This window comes from Seriola lalandi, unplaced genomic scaffold (genome assembly GCF_002814215.2).
Source record: "Seriola lalandi dorsalis isolate HSWRI2012SDOR001 ecotype SW California unplaced genomic scaffold, Sedor1 jcf7180002054783, whole genome shotgun sequence".
NCBI classification, from domain to species: Eukaryota; Metazoa; Chordata; class Actinopteri; order Carangiformes; family Carangidae; genus Seriola; species Seriola lalandi.
In genome coordinates, this window is record NW_019525336.1 from 176,399 (window position 1) to 189,839 (window position 13,441).

The 13,441-nt window shown below is 44.4% G+C and overlaps 1 protein-coding gene and 3 non-coding genes across 5 annotated transcripts in view; 2 read left to right on the forward strand and 2 right to left on the reverse strand.

The window, feature by feature from the left end:
- Positions 1-10,205, forward strand: part of jcada (junctional cadherin 5 associated a) — a 21,513-nt gene extending 11,308 nt beyond the window's left edge. For both annotated transcript variants that reach the window (XM_023425513.2, XM_023425514.2), the window contains exons 3-5: positions 698-1,639; positions 3,507-7,132; positions 7,880-10,205. In XM_023425513.2, coding sequence (XP_023281281.1) covers positions 698-1,639; positions 3,507-7,132; positions 7,880-7,914 — 4,603 coding nt within the window. In that variant the 3' untranslated portion in view covers positions 7,915-10,205. The remainder of the gene's footprint in view (positions 1-697; positions 1,640-3,506; positions 7,133-7,879) is intronic.
- Positions 10,206-12,088: 1,883 nt separating this feature from the next.
- trnag-ucc (transfer RNA glycine (anticodon UCC)) lies at positions 12,089-12,160 on the forward strand. The gene has a single exon. It is a non-coding gene; the product is annotated as a tRNA-Gly (tRNA).
- Positions 12,161-12,311: 151 nt separating this feature from the next.
- Positions 12,312-12,383, reverse strand: trnag-ucc (transfer RNA glycine (anticodon UCC)). Its single transcript has one exon. It is a non-coding gene; the product is annotated as a tRNA-Gly (tRNA).
- Positions 12,384-12,825: 442 nt separating this feature from the next.
- trnas-aga (transfer RNA serine (anticodon AGA)) lies at positions 12,826-12,907 on the reverse strand. Its single transcript has one exon. It is a non-coding gene; the product is annotated as a tRNA-Ser (tRNA).
- Positions 12,908-13,441: the final 534 nt, after the last annotated feature.

Genomic DNA, 13,441 nt, shown 5'->3' on the forward strand with positions numbered 1-13,441 from the left:
ACCCCTTGCTCCGCTTCCCCGAGCAAAACATCCCTGGCCAGTGATGATTGTGGATGGAAATGTCAAGGACGCTCAGTCGCCTCGGCCTCGAGGGCGTGTACACATGTGCTTGCGTCTTATTTACGTTGTCAGTCAGTCAGTCAGTCACTCCACAAATATCCTGAAATGATCAGGCTGGATGCAGCGACACAGTCTTCTTGTGTCCCATCAGACATCCTCACATAGACACTGGATAGCAGCGTTGGTTTGGTGAGAGTTAAAGATAAAGAGCAGTGCAATAGAAGGATTGTCAATGAAACGTCCTTTAAAGTGTTGATCTGTCTTGAAGGACATCTGGGACTCACAGCCACTGTGTGTCATTGTGTAACGTGTTCATTATGCCCCATAGAAAATCACAATGACCAGACACTGCACTGCTACTGGTGGTCATCTGTCTCCATCTAGTGGGAGATGAATTCAGTCTTTTTAAATCTGTCCATGTTATAGAGCAGCAGTAAATATTTCACAACAGTAAGTACGTCCCTGAACAGCTGTACGATGGTTTGATTGCTTAAATAATTCAGAGTGTTCACAGATCGGATTTGTCAGTGTGCATTTTATCAGTCCAGGACAGCCACTGTGTAAAGTCTGCATGCTTTTCAGATTGAGTTACAAAAATTGTCGGACACAGCTTCTACATTTCAACTTGTTTCCTCAGGTTCTGCGACGGCACCAGAGGTCCACAGTCGCAGTCAAAGGACGTGTCCTACTGGAGGAGAAGAGGCCAGGACTTTACTGTGCTGCTGGATTATGCCGACTTCAGAGAGTCCCATGGAGGAGGACAGGGGGGTTATGGCAGACCAGAGGGGCCTCAGCAAGCAAGAGGCCAAGAGATGTCTGCAGAGGAGCGTCAGAGGGCAGCTCAGGAGAGGCAGCGCTGGGCAGCCCAGGCCCAGGCTCAGGCTCAGGCCCAGGCCCAGGTCCAGGCTCAGGCCCGCTCTAGAGAGAGGGAGGCTGCTCTCCATCAGTGGAAGATGGCGACTGAGAGGAAATGCCAGAGCTTGGGGACAGATGAGTGGCGCCCAGCCGTGAGCTTTGGCCGCCAGCTGTCACAGAGCGAGGGTGAGCGTTGGGCACAGGAGCAGCAGCGGCTCCATGCCAGGACACCAGAGGGCATGGTAGTCCACCCCAGGACCAAAGCCAAATCCCAGTCCCTGCCCAGGATGTTGCAGCCTGAGAGCCTGCAGTATGTGGACATAGGCTCATCCGGTCAGGAACTGTACAGGCGGGTCAACGGCCACCCACTGTCTCACCACGACCTTTACAGGGCGCCCCGCTGGCCGGAGAATGGCAGGCCGGCTAGCGCAAACCAACTCTCAATGACACCAAAGCCCCGCTTCACCCGACCACCCAGACCTCCCTCCTATGAGATGCACCAGCAGATAAGGGGAAGCTGTGAGGTGCTGTCTGGGAGAGACTCAGTCATTCCCCAGGCCAGGGACAGAACGCCGCTTCCCATATCAAGGCCAGGTGACTCCCAACTGGACTATTATGCTCCGGACTCTGGACCTCCAGGATACATCCCTCCGCCATCATATAAGAGAGCTCCTATAATGGCAGGAGGACGCCGGGGATATGGTGAAATTCCTTTGGACTACAGGTAAATTAGTCTGTTTTTCTTTATCTGAAACTATTTATTCAAGTGACTTTTACCAGCACAACATGGCTGGTATTGTTTTCACCTTGTGTGTGTGTGTGTGTGTGTGTGTGTGTGTGTGTGTGTGTGTGTGTGTGTGCGCACTCCATCATGGCAAAATGTGGTCCTGGAGACACCTACTGTGGTAGGAAATACTAGAGGTGGTGTTGAGCACTTTGGCAGGTGTTTATATGTCTGTGGACAGATTTTGTCAACGTGATAGCATCACACCCTCACTACTCATGGATCAGACTGCACCCGTCTTCAAACCTTCTTTTTGATGCTAACCCTGTGAGGTGTTATGACTGTTTCTTACATGGTTGCGACAAACAGCTCAAAACAGCCTCTGAGGTAGTTCCTGCTACAGTAGCTGTATCCAGGTCAAGTATCTTTATTGTGATTGTTAAAAACAACAAGACAGCAAAGCAGCTCTCTGAGCATGTAGTACAAGCTCACTTTGCCATGTTGACACACACACACACACACACGCACACACACACACAGTTGAACACAATACCAGCCACACTGTCACAGCTGGTAATAATATAGTAATGACTACTGAGTACTTATGGGTCGGGACGTCAACGTGTTGGCGGGTGTCACAGCTGGTGTGATCCCATCTAGTTCACTTTACATTACACTAATATTCTGCTTTGTAAACAGGAGACATTTAAAGCTGAGAGAGTTGCAAAGCATAAATAAATGCATTTTCCATATAGTTCAAGAAGTTTGTATAAATAAGTTGTAAGACATTAGTATGTTTTCTCGATGACGATATTCGCACATCCAAATGTCTCAAGTGCAGGTGCATTAGAAAGTGTCACTTGAGGCTTGAAAAGAATATCCCACACACTGCTCTTGCTCAGCATCACAATTTATTGATCATCCTAAGGTTTCGTTCTCTCCAATACTTCTGACGTAGTAAAACAAAGTAAAAATACATCTGATGAAGGTCTGGAGAGACCGAAACGTTACAATGATCAATAAATTGTAATGCTGAGCAAGAACAGTGAGCAGGATATTTTTCTTTCCAACACTGAAGACATTAGTATGTGAAAGATTGCTAAAAAGAATATGTGCATTCAAATAATACTTTTATGAAGGAAAATTCACCTTTATATTGTATTAATCGGATGAGGTGCTTAAAAAACTATGACATACTGTTCTATATTCTCTAATTATATGTGTTGATAGTCATCAGTGGATCTGTTCAGTGCTCCGAAGGTATACTCTCATTCACTAAACATAGATATATGTCATATAGAGTAGGGATGGGTACCAGTACTTGAGTACTCGTTGTTGACGTCATTATTCAAGGAGGGTTTCACTACTCGCGCACCTGCGCACATGTTATTTTTGGCTACAATAATTCAACTCGGTTGGCGTTACTTGCACCATGGTAGGCGTGACCAGGAAAAATAATATCTGGAAATACTTTGATAAAAAAAAAACAAAAAAAACACAATAACATGCAAGATATGTGGTGTTAAACTTGCATATCATAGAAATACCAGTTTGATGCTTAACCACATGGCAATTGAAATTGCATTTGGTTTCCATTGTTGGCTATTTATTTACATAAATGTGAAAGTATTAGACAGTGATGTTATCCGACAGCCAAACAGTAGGATTGGTCGGGGAGGTCCGTGTCCGACTTGCGAGTAATCGAGTAATCGTTCATAAGGTAATCAGAGTACTCAAATTTTGAAATTACTGAAAATGCCCATCCCTAATATAGAGCAAAATCATCAGTCAGGCTTACATTTCACTCTTTTTTATTCCTTGTCATTGTTACTTAGATAAAGTGCAACTGTGTTGTTTTTACTGTTAGGTATCGAGGGGATGTGTACCAGCAGATACAAGTGGCTCCTGATGGGTCTCACTGGTTCATCAGACATCCAGCAGGTTCCTGGCCTGATCCACAGAGAGAGAGGAGCTTGTCCTGCCAGAAGCAGCTTTACCCTGTGTATACTACCCAGGAGCACCCGGGTGGAGGGGTCCAGTATATTCCCTTTGATGACCCACGTATCCGTCACATTTCCTCAGCCCTGGGTGGCAACTCCCTGACGGACGCTGACAAGATCCGCCACATCCGCAATGAGCTTCCCAGCGTCACCGTGTCGGAGCCCGCATCCGACGACAGTGCCTTTTTGCCCCCACCACTGGGGCCTTTCATCGCCACCAAACTGGCCGATGAAGCTAATAACCAGACGTCTTCTAGCGACTTTGACAATGACAATAACAGGTGGCACAGCGATTTGCACAAAGAAACTGTCGATAACTTCCCAGCAACTGACCAAAACTGCAACAACAGATATCCCAAAAACCAACGTCCTCCTCCATCTCCCTCTTCAACCTTCCAGGCTCCATTTACAAGAAGTTCCTCTCGTCAGGGGTCCAGCTCAGACCAGGTCTTTGCAGAAACCATCACCCAAGTGAAGAAAATTGCCCCGGATACAGGGCCAGAGAACAACAGGAACACCAAGAGAAGAGTGAGTGAGACCATCTTCTGCCTTGTGTCTGTCCCCGTTCACACGCCGACTAACATTAATAAAGACTCAGCAGCAGACCAGAACAACAATGAGACGATACCAAGCCTGACTGTCACTAACACAGAGACCTTTGCTGTAGGCCTCAAAGAGAGCCAAAGCGTTCGCAGCAAGTCTGTGAACGAGATGCCCATCAAACCCCACTACTCTCATTTTCACACCAGCAGCACATCCTCAATGAGGAATTACAAGAGGGCCCCTTTAAGGAAGGAGATAATTGACGCCTGGGCACTCCAGGCCAGTGAAGACAAAGAGTTGTGCTACGCTGGGTCCTGGCCGGGGAACCAGTACCGTAATCAGGAAACCCAGACTGGCTCTCCTTTGACGGTGGTAAAAAGCCCAGAACCCCAGAGTCCTCCTGGGGGACGGGAGCCTGTTCAGTCCGTCTCAGACACAACCACAGACAGTGGTGTGGGGACAGACACTAGTTCCTCTTATGGTTACCCCATGGCAGGCCAGAAAAACCTTCATCGCTCCAGCAACAGCGCCTTCTCCCGTCTCAGCCTCAGCCCAACGCAACCGCCCTCACTACACCCCTTACTGCAACCCTCACAGCTAGCCCCATCCTCCCCATCCAAGGCCCATGATCAGGGAGAGCAGCAGCCGTCCTCTCCCAGGAAGAGCACCTCCACTCCCCCAGAGAGCGCAGAGCAAGTGGTCTTTGGACAGTTTCTCTTAAAGCCAGTGAACCGGCGACCATGTGATGCCATTGGTGAACTGGAGAGCATCAATAAGGAGATGGAAGACACGATCAAGAAGAGACCCAATGTGGATCAGTGCACCGATTATCTCGATGGGGTGAATAAGAGTCTAGACCTGTTTAAATCAGGAGCACATTTCACTGCTGGTCCAGAACCAGGCAGGGAAGCAATCAGTCTTCCACCAATGCACATAGAGAAACCCACCAATATGAAAGTCAGATCAAAGTCCTTGGCTTCTACTGCTGATCTATACTCCATGGACATGAGGAGTGCTTTCTCCAGGCCACAGGCCAACAACATGCCACCAACAAATGAGCTATCTGTACTCCCCAACGCAGGCCTCAGAGACAATGGCCTCCTGTCCTCACTATGTCCACACAATGAGTCAAACCGGCTCTATAGACAGGACATCCCAGTCGCTCAAGAGTCCTTGCTGAGGGATGTGGGGCTAACCGTATACACAGAGACCCCTGGTGGTCCCGGGGAGCCAATGCAGCGCTCACTCTCAGTCCCATCTCCACTCAGTCATAAAGAGCTTAGTCAGTCAGTGCAGCCCTCGTGGGAGAGTAGGACAGCACTTAAAAATGGTGGTAGCCCAGAGCACAACTCAAATAAAGAGCTTCAAGCTGAGGTGGATACACAGAGCAAGGCTAAATCAGACAGTGGTCCTCCTTTCAGGGGTGAGGTGAATTTACGCATCTGTAGATCCAGGAGTGAAAGCAGCAGATCACCTCAGAAAGAAGCTTCACCACGTATTACAAGGCTGAGCAGGGAGGTTTCCTTTGTGTTTGAGGACAATGATGGAAATGGGAGATACGCCATCTCTGAGCCTCTGACCTATAGGAATGAATCAACAATAGCAGATAAGCATCTGGAGAACTTGTTGATTCAGGAGAAAGCCAATGCTTTACCTGCAGAGGACCTCAGCAACCTGTATGAGGTCAAATGCGCAAAAGGTATCCCTGAAAATGAGTCCATCGAGCAGAGGGCAGCACGGATCCTGGGCATAGCCGTTCCAGTGGAGGCATTGGGTGTGGCTGACAACCAACAACCCGAGGACAACCAGGACGAAGCAGACGCCACTGTAGCTGAGAAACGACTGAGTCCAAGCGAAGAGACACAGCAGGTGATAGGAGAGTGTGAGCAAGTCAATGAGGAGTCCCATGTTGTCCAAGGGACAGAGACAGAGGCGATAGAGACAAGATTAGGTGTGGACCAAGAAGAAGGTAACAGACAAAAGCACAGTAGTTACCACAGTGATGGTGAACACATCCAGGATGCTGAGACTCAGTCCGCCGTAGTACTGGACCTGCCTGAGTTCCCACCCAGTAAGCTTCTCCTCTCCCTGCCTGTCACTCCCGATGAGAAGCTAGCACTGAGCATGTGCAGCGGGGAGAAGAAGGGGCGAGGCGGGGCGTGCAAACTCATCGAATCCCTCCAAGATAAGCTAAACTCTTCTGCCTCTTCATGTGCTATGTCTCCGGGAAGATCAACCACAGACAGAATGGCACGTCTGAAGGAGCTGGACTCGGTGTCTCGAATCAGACGCCTCAGTCTCAAAGGTTCTGAGTCTGGAGGAGAAGCTGGTGCTGAGGAGAGAAATGGAGACACAGAGGAGGGCGAGGTTGAAGAAGGAGCAAAGGAGGAAGTTGAGGGGAAGCTAGATGAAGAAGAGGAGAAGAGACAGGAGGAAGAAGGAAGGGATGAGGAGGAAAACCCAGATGAACATGAGAATGCACATGAAACACATGAGAAGCTGGGAGATCCCGAAGAAGACTGTAAACCTGAAGAAGTGAATGAAGTGATATGTGAGGAAGAGCAAAGACAAGACGAGGAGGAAGGAGAGATTCATGTTGAGATTGCCCTGAAAGTGGACAATGAAGGGAGTGAAGAAGTCGATGTTGAATTAAAAACAGAAGAGCCAGAAGGAGAGGTGGAGCTGAAGATAGTGGAGGATGACAAAGAAAAGCCTGTGGAGGAGCTGAGAGATGGACAGAACACAGAGGAGGTCAACAGAGCTGAATCCACACAAGACGCTGAGGGAGAAAAGTTGCCCAAACCAAAGCAGCGCACCAGACTGCAGAAGCCTCCTCTGCTTCCTAAACCCCGCAGTGTTCCCAAGAGAGAAATAACGCTGCCGCTCAGCTTCAGCTCTGGGACCTGCGGCCCCTCAAACATGGAGGATGAGGAGGTGCTCTCTGTCTCAGGTGGGTAAGAAGGTTTATGACAGAAAGTTTAGTTTGACTGTAGAGTAGGCCTGGGACGATATTTGATATATATCAAATGTCGTGATATTTCCCACCACATGCATTATTTTTCATAATATTCGTTTTTTGTTTTTTTTCATTATTATTATTATTTTTTTTTTTGCAGTTTTGCAAAGCCCTGCTGCCAAGTGTGGCGCTCATTCCTCTGCGTTGCTTACTGTACATTGTACCGAGCCATGTGAAAATCTTTCTTTCTGAGAGTGAGACGACTAGATGGATATCAATTTCATGTCTGTTTTTTTAAGTCAGGATGTCGTTAGCGTAGCTTAGCATGAAGACTGGAGCCAGCGGTGCATGTAACTCCATATAAAATCACGACTTGTAGCTTTCTGTAGTTTACTATACTTTGAATGCAGACATCAGAGCACTGTCACTCTTTTCATGTGACTGTGGACAGTGAGGTTTACAGGTGTTGCTCGGCATGTTTTTGGACACTGAAGAGAGACTGAGTGACTGTGTCCCCTGCTCCCAGTCTTTTCTGACTCCAGCTCCTTTCTTCATACACAGACAGACTGGAATGACTTTTCCCACCTCACTTTTGGAAAGAAAGCAATAAGCACATTTGCCAAGATGTTGGACTGTTCCTTTAAGGTGCACTTTAGTGAGAGTAAATAACATCGCCCTGACACTCTGACTTATTTCCGTTTGTGTTGTCTCATCTTTTCTTTCCTCTCTTTTTCTCATCAGATGCCTACGACCCCAGCCGGGTGGAGAGAGTGTAACCTCTGACACCGCCTTCACCACTGTGGATATCTGTCTTTCTCAAGTTAACAGCTTTTTCCAACAACAAAGGCTTTCATCTCACCTCATGGCTTTGTCAGCCATGACCCCTCCAATATTGTTACACATTACTCCTCACACATCTGACTGTCCTGGTGCTGCGAGAGCATTTTTACAGCCAAATAAAGGCACCGGCGGTGCCAATTCTCCAGGCCTTTTCAACCCTGTCGTCCTCGTCCTCCCATTCTCTCCACTCCTCCAAAGTTTATTTACTCAAGCAAGCGTACTTCCTCTTTTTGAAGTCATCTTATTTTGCTTTTGGAAAAATGCATGTCATTATTCCCAGTCTGCACTTGGGCTCCTTTTACGAGCTCGGGTGTTGAAATATGAATGTAAAAGTGCTTCTGTTCAGCAAAACAAAAAGAAATGTAACAGAAAAAAAACAAGAAGGCAACATTATTGCATTACAATCAGTATTAACCTACACCAAATGTAAATAAGACAGAGTTATAAGATTTTATTAAGAATATAAAAAATCAATTTACGACATTTAATTGCTGAAGAAATGTATATTTTCTTATCTATGTTAAGAAAAGACTAGATTTTTGGAAGTGTAGTCTTTGGGTGTATTACTAATAATGAAACCCCCTGCTCTTTATTCTTATACTTGTGTGATAGAGAATGTACTCAGAGAGCTGGGATTGCAATGAGAAACACTGTGGTCCTTGAATAGTTTCACTCTAGAGCAATATAGTTGTTGTACACGGGCGTCTGTGACACGATTTGAGAAGTAAGTCTCCATTTCAAGGAGCTGATCTCATTTAAACGTTTGCTTTGAAGCTCTGCTTTTTTGGTACAAGTGTTAGATTTGCACTGCTGAGATTATTGGCTTTATGCTACCGGCGAGCACCTGATAATCTCCTCAAATACTCAGAGATTACACTCGGAGGGGAATCACGTTCGCACCCTCCCTCCGCTCTGGCGTCGTCAGTCTCAGCATCGCCAATCGCAACATGTATCAGAAACGTCTGATGTTGGTGTTATTTTTGTTAATCCTCATACTGTTCAAAAAGAAAATCTATATTTTGTGGCATTAACAGAAGTCTATATTTAACCGTGGGGTTTTCTTCGTTCATATCTTAGTTCCTGTGTGATTTCAGAAGTGCTTCTTGCAGGAAAATGATAGATGTAGCTATATTGATCGCAGTGTGCCTTGTACACACTGTGTCTGTGGAGAACTTTGTTTGTGTGTGTAACACATCCTGTATTGTCGGTTTACAATTCCTAATTTAAACTGGACATCTGGAATTCATTTTACTTTAACACACGAAAGACACGTTTGGAGTTGTTTTTGGCAATAATAATAAATATTAAGCTAATGATGCTTAATATGGACGCTGTACAGAACATAGCTGTTGGAATACTAATCACAGTATCTGAACACGTTCACTAATTTAATGTTGACATATCAGTGCTTTGTAAATTGTGGGCATAACTGGCAGTTGGTTTACACTCACTTCACTTAATGGGGTAGCAATACAATTAAAAACATACCAAACCAAACTTTATGCTATGCATTGGACATCAATATTCACTGGGTTTAAGTACCAAAATTCAAAGCTAAAACTGTAACTTCTGGTTTGCTTCTTTGACCCTGTCACTCTTCGATCTGTATTGTCGAGCTGTATTTGATGTTGAACCTGTTGGACGTGGTTATAGACGTGCGTGGAGGCGGCTCCGACTCGAGTCCGCCAGCGGAAGCTCAGTCTGAGGTTTTTGTCTTTGTCCTGTTACCAACCCGGTTACCCGCACCTCTGTGTTCCAGGTAATGTGTTATCTGGTCATTCTCGTAGGTCTTTTTGTACTGCAACTTCTTTGTAACATAATATAGACTATTGGTGCACATCTTGCTTTGATATTTTCTATTTTCATACAGAAGTATGTACAGCTTCTTTTGTATGCGCAGCATCTTTTTTTTTTTTTTTTTTGTGCATGAAATGCGTAAGACTTCACAGAGAGAAGGTGTATTTGCATATAATTGCATTTGGTACTATATAGTCTATCCAATAAACAAGTGTTATATTTCATATAATGTATATTTTATTTTCAAAAGTTAAGCTACATATTTAAACAGAACAAGGTATTTTTAGATTATTGTGAAAAGGGAACTGTTTTTGAAGGCACAATATTTGTCTATATTTCCTGTGATCATTAAAATGGTCATAAATAGAGACAAGTGTGTGCTGTTGTACAGTGCTGCAGACTATTCATAAATAAAAGTCTTTGCATGAAACACACTGCGTCTTCATTATTAATATTATACATCATTTGATGCAGTTCCAGTGGACAGTTATGCACACATTTATTAATAATGATGATGAAAAATAAGGAACTATTGTGTTTTCATGTTTGTAGGGAAATATTCTTGCAGCCATGGTCTGGTTAATTTTACTGTTGGGTCCATCTGCTGTTCATGTATGTAAATGTTTTGTCTGTTTGCGTGTGTTTTCAAAGAACTGAACCAGACCACTCATCAACTTACACTGGTGGCTGCAGGAAGAAAATTCAAGTCACGAATGCTGCCTTCAGAGGTGACGTCTGTGGGTCCCTGATGGGATAAAAGCATCTGCCAAATGAGGAATTGTAAATATAAAGTAGAAAAGTGCAAAACCGAACAAGCATTTGATGCCAGTTTTATTGAAGTATCGACTGTGCCCAACGAAAGAAACAGGCTCTATGAAAAAGAACTGCAATTTATTGTGGTTAACATCAAATAGTAGGATAAATGAATCCATATGTATAACAGGGTCTGTAAATGAAATTATGATTCAAAAGACAGATGACAGCATTCTCTCCTGCTCCTGGCTGCATCCCAGCACTTGAGTGCATTAAAATACGAATCATCACTTTGATGCTGACACTCAGCGTGTAGCTGGACGTTTGATTTAGCTTTTAATTTACATTAAAGCACAATTACTTCTACACAGCTATATTTAAACTGAACTTCAAGAGCAGCATGAAATGAAACTGGTTAAAGGTTGGAATAATGGTAATAATCAACTTGCATGAACATACAGTAGATAAGATAAGGGCTTGCTGCCCTCTGTGGGCCAATAAAGGTATTGTCACAGAAGAGCATGAAAACCAATCTACAGGGGTCATGCTGTATATCTCTTAATAGAAGCAAAGAATTACACGCAGCTATGATTATAATCCAGTTAAACTTGACTCGTGTAGGACAGTTACTGTTGCACATGCATGTAAGTAGGACCTTTGTTACATGTAATGTGCTAATATTTATTTGTATTTACATTATTCGCAAATTCGCAAGGAGAACTCGAAAAGCTACTTTTAGTTATCTGGCTTAACTGAACGTAACACTGACCGTCCTGGATAACGTGTACTACGAAGCAGGTTATCAGCTGGCTCAGTTAACCCTGGGTTTACCTGTCCGCTGACGAGCGCGTTCACGTGAAAGAGGCGGAGTTGTTAATCATAAGCAACATCGTCTGAACCATGAATGAAGTTTTTAATATGATATGAGAAGACGCGCTGATACTTTCCTGTACGTTTGGTTGTAACCACGCCCAACAATGATATTCAACAAGGTGAAATGTAAACAATATAAAATACATAGAAATATTTGTGAATATAATTACTATTAAAGTCAGAATAAGGATGTATTGTAAATAAGTGGATGAATTATCATTAAGTTTCTTGCTCAGTATTTTCGCTCTTCAGTTTGATGATGAGTGTTATGAACATGAGAGACATTTAATCTCAGACTGTTTCTGCTGCAGAGAGGAGAGAAAGAAAAGAGAAGTAGGTCATGTCTGATTAGTCAGTCTGACTGAAATGTTTAAAAATTTTAAATTTATGATCATGGGAAATATTGAATAGGACGTGGACCACTGTTCAAACACATCAGAGGTTTAGTTTTTATTTGGTCACAGAGTCTTCTCATTTGTTCAATGAAAATGAAGCTATGATAAACTCTCCGTTTGTTAGACGCTCTCTGTTTAAAAAACAGATTTCTAAGGTCTGGAACAGCAACACGATTTCACTAATTTATCACTTTTGTTCCTGTCAGGATCCAGTGGCAATGATGACTCCGTTTTTCCAGGTACCTGGTTGTTAATCACACATCGAAATAGGACATCGGGGATCGTATTTCATGCGATGGTGGTATAGTGGTGAGCATAGCTGCCTTCCAAGCAGTTGACCCGGGTTCGATTCCCGGCCATCGCAAATCGTTTTAGACGCACAAAACTATCAATTCAATTACACTATTTAGTTTGGTTTATAAATTTAATGTATGGGTTTAGTTGAGGCAAAATGAATATCATTGTTTACACAAAATTTTGACTGTCTCAGAACAAATCCGCATAAAAATTTTTTTTGCGATGGCCGGGAATCGAACCCGGGTCAACTGCTTGGAAGGCAGCTATGCTCACCACTATACCACCATCGCCACGCTGCAAATTCTCCCGATGATGTCTGGAATTCAGCAGCTGGAGGAGGGTGGGAAAAGACGGGAAGGAGGTACATCAGGAAGAGAGGAGAAGAAGAGAAGAGTGTGACCACTGCCTGTTGTGCAGCTCCTCAGCTGAGCCTTCGACACCGCGGAGATCTAAAAGAAAGAAAGAAAACGACAGAAACGACAGACAGACAGACAGACAGACAGACAGACAGAAAATCCTCATTAACAACTCAGAACAGGACCTCTCTGACACAAGATAACCTCTCATCACAAGCTATTTCATTGTCAAGGAACTCAGTTTTCAATATTTTTTCAATCTTTTACAGAGATGAGATGAATGTCTTTCTTTGCTGCGATACAAGTAAAACAGACTTGTGACCATCTAATGAACTTCTATCATTGGTTTTGATAAAAAAAAAATAGTATAACATTTCGTTGTCGGCAGGATTCGAACCTGCGCGGGGAGACCCCAATGGATTTCTAGTCCATCGCCTTAACCACTCGGCCACGACAACTCTGCAAACTTCAGGAAGTGACGCAAACTTCATTATATCCGATTTAACTCGTTTACACGCGGGTTAAGTGATTGTGAAATCTTCTGCTTTCGGGTGTTATAAGTGCTTACACGATGGTGGTAGAACTCACAGTGATAAGGTTGTGGGACCATGTTTGTTACCCGCGTCTGGCAGGTCATTAAAGGGATTATTTTGACTCCTCAGACTCGGCCTGAGCGTCTGGCAGGGCTGGTGAGGCCCCTGGTAGCGTCTTGCACCGGGGCCCATGGACATGCTGCACCATGTCCAACATATGGTGGACTGAGGAGTGAACATTGTACATATGTAAATAGTTTGTTCATCATGGCTGTGGAGCACAGGCCAGTGTTTTCTTTCTCTCTTGGAGCTGGCCTGTGTCTGACATGGTGAAACTACAGTGGAGCCACGGAGACATTAACAAGAGTGAAGAGACCGGTGAGTCGTCCTTTACACACAATCTAAAAGTTAAATAGTCTGTGTTCATACTACAGTATGAATATGTTGTGTGAATATAAA